The 10,908-nt window shown below is 40.4% G+C and overlaps 1 protein-coding gene across 4 annotated transcripts in view; it reads right to left on the reverse strand.

Annotated features, from left to right (window-relative positions):
• LOC126488339 (alcohol dehydrogenase 6) overlaps positions 1 to 6,402 on the reverse strand; it is a 25,157-nt gene extending 18,755 nt beyond the window's left edge. For 2 of the 4 annotated variants that reach the window (XM_050121757.1, XM_050121758.1), the window contains exon 1: positions 6,253 to 6,402. In XM_050121757.1, the coding sequence (XP_049977714.1) occupies positions 6,253 to 6,387 (135 nt within the window). In that variant the 5' untranslated portion in view covers positions 6,388 to 6,402. Of the gene's footprint in view, positions 1 to 4,547; positions 4,691 to 6,252 lie in introns of those variants that run through there. The other 2 variants (XM_050121759.1, XM_050121760.1) reach the window with 1 other exon arrangement.
• Positions 6,403 to 10,908: the final 4,506 nt, after the last annotated feature.

The raw sequence follows: 10,908 nt of genomic DNA on the forward strand, positions 1-10,908 counted from the left end.
GAGCCATCTTAGGGTTGGCAAGAGATTTGGTGCTCCCAGGTGCCCAGGGCGATGTCCCCAGTTAGTTCCTGGGGCAGCTGAGGACAGAGAACCTGAAATGACCCTATCCTATAGCCATACTGATTAATATCTTGCATATCACCATAGAACCTTCATCTGGAGATGGATGGAGATAGAGACAGAGACCCACACTGGAGCACAGGACTGAGCTCCCAATGTCCCAAGGAGGTCCAAGCAGTGTTTTAATGAATTCAATTTCTGTGTGATTATTTTGGAGCTAAGCCAGTTGGGCAGCCGGGATGGGACTAATAAGCAGGCCCTCTAACCTTGCAACATGTAGAGCTCAATAAAAATCAATAAAAAAAGATATTCAAGGTAATCCTTTTGCTGTTGGGAAACTCCCTGGGGGGCTCTTCTGCAGGCCCCATGCCAAATTTGTTTCAGTCATTCCCTGATGTCATGGAGGAAACGTCTTCCCAGAGTAATTAAAGAATCAAGTGCCTTTTGTGAAAAACACCATTATTTCTCTGGATGATAGATAGAACAGCTTTAGCAGATAAAACAAAAATTTCAGGAGAAACCATGAAAATATTATAAAGATTCGAACAAGAGAGACCTCTTGATTAGGAGAGATAATATTTCATCAAACAGCTTGGCCATTCAGTCTAACCTAACTTATATGACTAACAACAAATGCTTCTCCTTTGTTCAGCTATAACTTGCTGAAAGGTAACCTCCCCAAAGTTAGGGTTGGGGCAGGGATTTGTTTTCATCTTTTCAGGAGAATGAAGGCATCCAGCTAAGGAATCTGGAGACCACTGGACAAATGAGACATGGGAAGAAATAGGACAAAAAAGTCCCAAGAAAAGAGTAATTAGCCTATTTGTATATCATATCTCCAGCAGGATAAAATTTCATAAATCTTCCCAAATGTTTGTTTCTGCTGTTCTCTACAGACACATAATGCAAATGGTCTTTTTGTAGTCCCAGTTCAATTAAAAATTAAATCTGCTTTGGAGTAAATGTGTGGCTCTCTCCTTCTCTAAACCCAAGCATGCTTATTAAAGTAAAATCCAAAATCTCTGTCTCATGTCAGAAGAGTCGCTTTATATGGGATAGAAGAAAAGCCAAAACTTAGGAACTTTTGTATTACCACTAATCTCATAATCCTTTGGTTTTATTTTGACTCTTTAACAGCTTTTCTTAAGGCATAAATATTATCTCAAATTAATAAGATTAATATATATATATGCATATATGTATTAAATTTTTTGTCATGATATTAATGGTCATTATAGTACTAACTGATTTTAGGATATGTAGTGGTATTTCAATTGCATTTTAATAAATAAAGCTTGCCTGGGGGTTGGGAGACTAACACAGCCGCACTGGTCAGCCTTACAGACCAGGCAATGGTAACACACCTTTAATCACAGTAACCGCACTAGTTGCCATAGAAACTGGGTGATGCATGCTTTTAATCCCAGTGGTGCATGTCTTTAATCCCAGCCCTAGAGAGGATTATAAAATGGGAGGAGACAGCTCTCAGTCACACTCTCATTCTGAGATTCCTGAAGTCAGGATCACCATTTTAGACTGAGGTGAGGGTAAAAGCCAGTGGCTGGCTGCTTTGCTTTTCAGATCTTCAGGCTGAGCCCCAATTTCTCTCTCTCTCTCTCTCTCTCTCTCTCTCTCTCTCTCTCTCTCTCTCTCTCTCTCTCTCTCTCTCTCTCTCTCTCTTTCTCTCTCTCGAGTTTTTAATTAATAGTGCTTCAAGGAAAAGGCATCATCTAGCTTCCTGTACATGACTTCAGGTGTGGGTCTCTATCAAGTAACTAGGAATTATGTTTTTTTATACTCTGATCTTTAACCTCTTTGAAATCTGCTGCAAATGACATTTAAAATGATCTAAGGGACCAAGGAAATGCTTAGGTGATGTTGAGGATTCAGAACCTAATAGCCATTTGATGGTAGCAGTTTTTTGGAAGTGTGCCAAACAATTGAGGTAGCACCCGTAACATATAGCAAGTGAAACTATTAGTAGTACTATAACTACTGAATGTGTAGTTAGAATAGTTGGGGCAGCTTTGCCCTTATTAGAGACAGAGAACAGGCAAGAAAACCATTTAAAGTATCCTTGGCAGGCTTTGTAATAGGTATCAATAAAATTGATGCTTTGTGCTATCACCATAAGTTGTAGACCATGGAGGAGGCCACTTGTCCCGTTCATGAGTTCAACGAGCCTTTCATTGGCCAATTTAAGCTCAGAAGTCAGCCACTGAGTTTCTTTTACTGTGTTCTCATGAAGAAGAGACAAAGTTAGTGAAGAAAAATTTTCCACATTGTAAATAACCTAAGTCCTACTTAGCATGGTGAAACATAGCCCTGTAGCTGGCTGGACAGTGAACCAGAACCTTCATAGTAGAATCTCGTCGAAGGGTAACATCAAAGAAATTCTCTGTTCTATGTCTCAATCCATGTAGGTCATAGTTGACAGATCTAAGAGCAGTTGGACAGTCAGCTGTTGTTACATTAGACTCTTGAACAAGGAGTGACCACTTGGAAACTTTGTAAGAGTAGGTAGTTTGCCTGCTATCAGTAATAGATACACTAGATACCTCTGCCCGGATAGGTGTAATGCCCAGTGGACATGGACAGTATGGGTCACACCTGACTGAAATCCAGATGCCACAATCCAGAGTGGCAACTAACTAGTAAACTAAAAGAGGAGTGAGGAATAGTTTTTTTTTTTTCCAGAATTGTGTCACAGTGTTCCAAGGACATCATTTGGGCATCCTAAATAACTTTTCAAACCCTAGTTTGACAACAGGACATGTGGCAATATCCTTTGGTCACTGTCCATGAACGGTCAGAGTACAGAAGGACACCTGGGAGTTGAGACGTGCCCTTCCGGAGATAGTGTTCTGTGGTTGGAAAACAGCTTTCCACAGAGTTGGCCTCAATAACTAAGAATCTAGGACTGTTTCCTTTTCCCCTGCAGATAAACACTGCAGTGTTAAAGTAAGTTAAGGTCTTATCCTGTGTCTGTGCAATGTATATATTTATCAGGAATAGAATCATTAGTGAGAATGTTGTACAAATAATTTATCATACCATGTCTGAGGACTGTAGTTCCTTAAACTGTTAAAAAACACGGATTATCTTCATTCTGGTTATACCTTTACGCTGACTGTTTAAGACTGTGTAGGGGGCCAAAATTAATCCTTTCTTCTTTTCTGCTAAGGGCAGTTGAAGTTGGTCCTCAGGCATGACTTGACCTCAGGAGAATCCCCTGGCTCAGCTAGTCTTTCCTTTGCCATTTCATCCATCTATGTGAGCATAAGTCAAAGCCTTGCTTGACCAGTGTTTCACTTGGAAGTGTGGCATCAATTTTTCCTGTGTTGACCTTCCTCTTTACAGACTGGACACTTGAGAGTCCACTCAGTGATATATCTAAGGCCATGCAGGACAAGAGAGCAGGTGGTTCCCCACAGTTACATAACGTTTCGAAAGATGTTGTACAGTTCCTTGGGACAATGGTGAAGACATCTTCTCTTTTAATGCCTCTGACCACATCAGTGTAGTCTATAGGTGTGGTTATTGAACACCCAGAAGGTCATTTGTAGCAGTTTGTTATTTTTAATTAATGTGTAATGGTATGGTAAAGTTTAATCAGAAGTTAAAGTGTGGTTATTGGACCAACATATATTCTTACCACTCTGAAACTGTTAGAGAAGAAAGTCCCATTATAAACCCACTGACCTGTGAACAACTAATGTCTCCAGATGGTAAAAAGATCTGGGAAGTGAGACTTACACAGTCAATTTATCAGTAGAATGTAAGTTAAATAAGAATTGTTCTCGTCATGAGAATTGAGTAAAAATGTATGAAAGGAAACTAAACACCTAAGGTTTTACAATTCTACATTAATTTTTTTCAGTCTCAAATTACATTTTAAATTTCAAATATAAGGAAAATTGAAAGAAAGGCTATAATCTTTTGTCCTTATTATTGCTTGTACTGTTGGAATAATTTTTTAACCATTTGAAACCTTCTCAATTGTTCTTTGCAATGTTTATGATTTAAATTGTTATTTCTTATATTACAAGTGCAATATACATTCATTACAAGAAATTTCAAAATATAAGTAAAAAAAATTCATCTATACTCTTACTACTTTCTTTCTCCTTATGTTGTAAAGCCCTCGGGTGTCCTCACATGGGGTCATATACACAGCATCTTTTTATCTACCTTGTCCCATTCATTCCCATGCTATAAATACATACGCTGCATTGATGCTTAGAGCAAAGGTAACTTAATTTCCCCCCTCATCCTTATTTAAATAATGTGTGAGTACCCAAGAAGACTTCAGCAAATCCAGAGTTGCTTTATCTTAGAACCAATTTCTAGCTTCTGGACTGTTCCTCTCCCTTTAGTTGGCTTTAATTTGCTGTGCCTTGACTGTAACCTGGGGGCAGCATCTTCAGCAAATGTGCAGAGACCCAACAGAAGCAGAAGATAAATGTAGATACAGGTTGTTTACTTACTTTTCCCCTGGTGCCCATTTTCCTCAGGAAGCTTGCTTTGGAAGTGTCTTTCTGACTGGTCTTTCACCTCTACCCGGAATGCTTTGTATCTTGTGCTGAGAACTCTGAATAAATAGCATTCCTGCTGGCTGGTTGTCCAATCACAGCCCTGACTGATTCTTCCTGTGACATTTGTACTGTCATAGTTCAAGCTGGCACCAAGAGTTATTTTTTAATTAGTTCTTTTTTTATCTTTTATTACAATATATCGAATAGAGAAAAGCACATCAATTGTATAAAGCCGAGTGACAGATAACCACTTAGTAAAGATGTTTCAGTTGCTCTGGAGCTTCCCTCTTCCCCACTCTTCTCTTACAGCCTGATAATTTCCTTGTATACTTATTGTTTTGCTACATATTTGTGCTTTCCTATCCAATAGTTTAGAGTATTAATAAGTTCGTGCAGTAATAGAATAGTGTAATAATAGACTCCTAGTATGTGTGTCCTTCCAAGTGTTTCCCTCTCAGTTCTGTTTGTAGATCACTCACTCACAGTGAGGCCCATATTTCTATATGATGTGGCAGCCAGGCTCTAAAGCCATAGTCAGTATCTGAAGTGGTCACGTAGCCTTCCAGACAGGCTGTCGCTAACCTAACGAAAGGTCCGCATGTTGCTCTGCTCTTTCTTTTTAATTTGGAGGATGCCTGAAAAGAAATGCTAATTCACCCTATGTGACAGAGCCAGCATACAGACCAGGCAGATGTGGACAGGACTGAAAGCCATTCACCTGGTTACCGAGGAAACAGAATGCTAATGTATTTCTCCCTCAGTTAAATTTTGGTATAAAGACTGTTTGGAGAATACAGAGAGAACTTCAGGATATGAACTCAGGATTTCATGAGGGATCACTGAGAATCTCCCTCCCCATAAAACTATGTGAGTTGTGTCTTTATTCCTGCACCTCCACGCTGGTCCAGAGAGAGATAGCTTATGTTGGGGTCTGTTCCAGAGAAATAATTTATGGTCCGAGCTAGCACCAGACCCCGACATCACAGTGCCTTTAATTATAGTTTATTTTGCTTCCCGGTGGGCATTCTACTGTATGAACCATAACTCATGCACCCCCTTTTCTCTCTGCTCTTTTTTCTACTCATGGTGATTCAGTGGCTACACAAAAGCTCTCTTCATGAGTCCTGCTGCAGGAGTGCTCAAGTTTGCTTATGCAACATCCAAGACTGATACAGCCAGAACATACTAACAGGGCAACTGACTGTTGGAACACTGAAAACACTTTTGTTAAGGGTGCTCAAAAGCCACGGGCTCAAAAGCTGCCAGAGTCCCTTTCAACTGCTGTGATCAGGGAGCCATGTAGTCACTATTGGGGACAACTCTCACTGTCCCTCTGGATGTGTGTGCCTGAACACAGTCCCAGTGGCTCTGGGTCTCACAGTGTCCTCCACAGACAGCAGGGCTGCAGCCCCTGAGAACCAGTGTCTAGAGCCTGCCTGACCTGGGGCTCTGAGCGCTGGTGCTGAGGGGCAGAGTAACTAACACATGATGGCAGTTTGGGAAAAGGGACATCTCCAACTGACGACCAACTCAACTTTTCAAAATTATATTTTAAAGTTTATGACCTTAGGCCAATGTAAAAAAATCATATATCCATCACTCCAGAAGGTGAGTGGAAGAGTTCACTGTCCCCCAAGTTCCTCCTGCTGTGTCTTACTTTAAAGTCCTGCTCCACAGCTGGCTGGCTTTGCCTCTGTAGTCTCGCTGTATCTTCTGACTCCATCCTGAAGACCACACTTTGGGCTTCTCTGGGAACTGCTGGTGTGCAGCTGAGATGGTCAGAGTGACTCATGTTTGCAAACTGACTGGACCTCTGAGTGACAGGGTTTGGAGACTCAGGCTCAGAGTCACCAGGCTTAAACGTGATCTATGGTGGTGCACCGGACACGTGATTCTGTGTGATCTTTGTTTCCCTGACCGTCGCTGAGGATCAGCAGTTTGGTGGTCTGGACACAGGTTTTCTGCTCACCTATTCGGTAATGAGAGCTTTGTAAAGATCATTGTTTTTCAGTTTTCATTCCTTATATTACTCTTAATTTTTTGCTTTACATATTTAAACTGTTTATTACATGTATTAAGTTTGTGTATGTAAGTGAGGGTTGGCTGAAGTGATCAGGATTGGAGGCAACTGCCTTTGCCTGCTGAACTGTCTTGCTGACCCTGCTTTTTTACAATTTGATCTGTGAAAGTTCTGTATTCTGTGTTTTAAGAGTTTAAAATATTTTTGCTCTCTTTCCTTGTGAGTATGGTTTTCTTTAGCTTTGTCCGTCTTTTTCATATTCCCATAGTATTCACTGGTTTACTTGACCTCAGTAATTTATTATTGAATTAAGTTATTTTTATTTAACTTTTTAAGCTATAATGCATGTTCTCTATTTTGCTTTCTTACTACCTACCCTACGAATTGAAGGGAAGAAACATCCCAGGTCAGTGAGGTTAAGAACAAAACTCAGGTCAGCATGACTTTAGCCAGTGTTGGATCAGAAAACTTCTGGAGTCTGACCAAGTGGTTTTTTTTTTTCTTACACATTTACAGCTAATAAAACTTTAAATAAAAGTTCTTTCTTGACAGTCATCACAGCAACGCTTTAGGCTTGACTCCTGGATACTCTCTTGAAAAGTATATTATTTATTTATTTATTATGTTTTTGAGACAGGGTTTCTCTGTAGCTTTGGAGCCTGTCCTGGTACTCACTTTGTAGACCAAGTTGGCCTTGAATTTATAGAGATCTGCTTGTCTCTGCCTCCCAAGTGCTGGGATTAAAGGCGTGTACCACCACCGTCTGGCTGCCTGGCTGCAAAATTCATCTCTTTAGCAAAACACCTATTTACTGAAAATAGAATCCATTCTTATGGTGAAGGTACCATATCTATCACCATGCACAAAACTCAAGTCCAAATGGATCAAAGGTCTCAACATAAAATCAACCACACTGAATCTCATAGAAAAGAAAGTGGGAAATACACTTGAATACATTGGCACAGGAAATCACTTCCTAAATATAACCCTAGTAGCACAGATACTGAGAGAAACAATTAATAAATGGGACCTCCTGAAACTGCGAAGCTTCTGTTAAGCAAAGGATATGGCCAACAAGACAAAACAGTAGCCTACAGAATGGGAAAAGATCTTCACTAACCCCACATCAAATAGAGGTAAAAAAAAAAAAGACAGGTTGTTTTGTGAACATACATACACACTTAAAGTAGATATGTCTACAAGCAATTAGCATGTCCAGCCTAAAGCACCAAGGAAGCTGGGAAAGAAGGAAGGAGGGAGGGGAGGGGAGAATGGAGAATTGGATGGTGATCTTTTGCTAGTCTCTGAAGCCAACCTTCAGTAGAACTTTCCCAAATCCTGAACATTGTTTAGGCCCTAATCCTGAGCTTTGTCACTCACTGAATAGAACTTATCCTCCTGAATTGGGGACCATGTAATTGGCATTCTCCATCAACAGAACCCATCTTCATGCTTTGGAATCCTTCCTCCATAGGTATTATTCTGAACACTGTTTATCTGTTACAGAATCCTCTTTTTTCCAACTCGAACATGACTTATTCTCTTACGTTGGCTTTGACAGGAGTCTCTATTCTTTTTCTCAGGGTTCCAAAGCTCCCCTGTCCATTCTAAAGCATTGACAAGCTCTGTGACCCCCTTTCATTTCCTCTTCCCACTGTTACTAATTTGCAGATCGGGTTCTCATTATTTCTTGTTTACACTGTTGTAGTAATCTTGATAAGGAGCCTCCTGCTGGCACAGCTCTGTCTGCAGTTGCTGTTTCCAAACACTAGATTCACATTCCTAACAGTTTCTTTTAAAAAAAAAAAACCCTTTATCTTTCATTTTCTAGTTTTTAAAAAATCAGATATCTTTTCTGGTATAAGCATCCAGAACTCTCTAAATCTTCCCAAATCAACCTCAGAACTCACTCAGGTGTTCCCGAACACTTACCCACACACTAAACACTATTGACCCTTTCCCTTCAGTTCCTGATTTGTCTTGCTCCCCCATGCTCTCTGCATCCTCCTCTGACCCTCTTGCTTGTGTGCTGCCCTGCGTGGAGCTGTCCCACGGCTGTCTTGCCTACTAAACTCTGAGCTATCCTTCAGACGTACAGGCTTTGTCTTCTCCACTGTGTCTTGGCTTGCTCGTTAGGCACACTGAGATAGTCACATGAGCCCCAGCTGATTTCATGTTCTAATGAGGCGATGTACATATATGTAACACAAATCCCCACTTAGTACAAGGACAAGCTTTTTTTTTGATGTGGAGTGAGCGAGGGATGGTCTGTGGGTATAGTAGTATGTAATTTATGATTGAGATAGTATTTTATTTTACATAAAATGTATTTCATAGAGTACTTTAGAATATTTGAAAACATCAGGTACTTGACAAATGATGGTCCAGTTAAATAAATATCTTCGTTGGAAGCCCAATAAGCCTTAGCACAGACCCAGCACTAATACACTTTTCCATGTGCTGTGGTCTCTCTTTTGTGCTATAATTCCCCCAGCTTCTTTGAAAGTAAGTGTGAACTGAAGTCCCCCGAACAAAGTCACGGCTGTGTGGAAGGGTCTGCAAGGCTACTGGTTAGTTAGAACTTATGATGGTCCAGAGTTGAAATGTCGGCTGTCCATATCTATAGTCCCCTTAGCTCACCACCACATCGGTGTGAACTGACATCCTTGTGAATGTCACTAGACTTCTTTGATATGTATTAACTTAGCAGGACACTTGTTTCCACCATCTCCACAGGTAAGAATGTTATGTTATCATAGGATATGTATACCATAACAGAGCTCTGCTTTACTCTGACCTGTGTTTCTATGGTCTCCACTGGTGTACTTGAAACATTTTCTTCTGTAAAGACTTCCACGTGGACCACGCTATTCTGGGAACCTCAATCAGTGGTCCTAGGCCATCATCACTTATGTTTAGATTGAAGTAAAGTGTTTCTTATTACCTTCAAGGTGAGAGCAATAAAAGGGGGAAGAAGATTTGTCTTCAGGGAAACAGTGAGACAGCCCAAAGTGCCATTCTTAGGATTTTGGATAGTATCAGAAAAGGTTGTCATTCTTTTCGAGTTAGAACTCAGAAAACTGGACTGCCTTTGCCTCAAAGATCTGTACACAACTGTCTTCAAGAAGGAGCTTCTGGAGACATAAATTTCTCATCTCATTAATGGACCTATCTCCTTCATACGTGTTCAGGAAAATCAACTTTCCTAGGGGGTGACCCAGAGATCAACAGCCTACGTGGTAACACATTTTATTCTTTTTAAAAAGATAAATAATGGACCCATCTCCTTCATGCGTCTCAGGAAAAATCACCTTTCCTAGGGGGTGACCCAGAGATCAACAGCCAGGTGGCAACACATTTTATTATTTTTTTAAAGGATAAATCTATTTATTCATTGTATGTATTGTACATGCATGTACATTCATGTAACATGATGAATGAGTGGAAGTCACAGGACAGCTAGCAAGGGTTAGTTCTCTCTTTCCAACACACGTTGATTGAACTCAGTTCATCAGACTTGGTGGCAAGCGTCTTTTCTTGTGGAGTGATATTTGGTTCCTTATATTCTAGTTTTTACCTTCTCTAAAAAATGTTTTCTTCCATGAGTACATAATACAGCCCAAAATCATGTACAGACTTCAGCTGTCGTGTCTCATCTGTGTCCTTTAATTTCATAGGAAATTATGAGCAGTTTCTTAGCTTCTCTTTACCTTTCATGCCATTGACATTTTTCAAGTAAGAACAGCACTGTCTTCATCCAAATTTCTCTTCAAAATAGGAATTTAGCTCCAATAACTTTAAGATCTTTACCTTTTGTTTATCTTTTTTCTTCTTCCCCCCTCTCTCCCCCCCTCTTCCTCCCTCCCTCCTCCTCCTCCTCCTCCTCCTTCTTCCTCTCTCTCTCTCTCTCTCTCTCTCTCTCTCTCTCGCTCTCTCGCTCTCTTTCTCTCTTTCTTTCAGAATCAAGAGCATCTTGATGATCCAGTAAAGAAACACAGGTTGTTTTTCATGAGATATCTTTCTAAGAACCTGTGCACTGACTCTTTTATGTTTGTTTGTTTTTTTGAGACAGGGTTTCTCTGTGTAACAGTCTTGGCTCTCCTGGAACCCGTTCTGTAGACCAGGTTGGGCTTGAACTCATAAAGATCCACCTGCCTCTGTCTCCTGAGTGCTGGGATTAACGACACATTTGCCCTTTATAATTTTTGCCTCAGGCAAAGCTTCCTTAGATATGTATATATATTTCCATTCAGGCAGGTGTATACTTATGCATCAGGAAGAAATGATGTTAGG

Source organism: Alexandromys fortis, unplaced genomic scaffold (genome assembly GCF_014885135.2).
Source record: "Alexandromys fortis isolate MF-2015 unplaced genomic scaffold, M_Fortis_MF-2015_v1.1 scaffold_196, whole genome shotgun sequence".
NCBI lineage: Eukaryota > Metazoa > Chordata > Mammalia > Rodentia > Cricetidae > Alexandromys > Alexandromys fortis.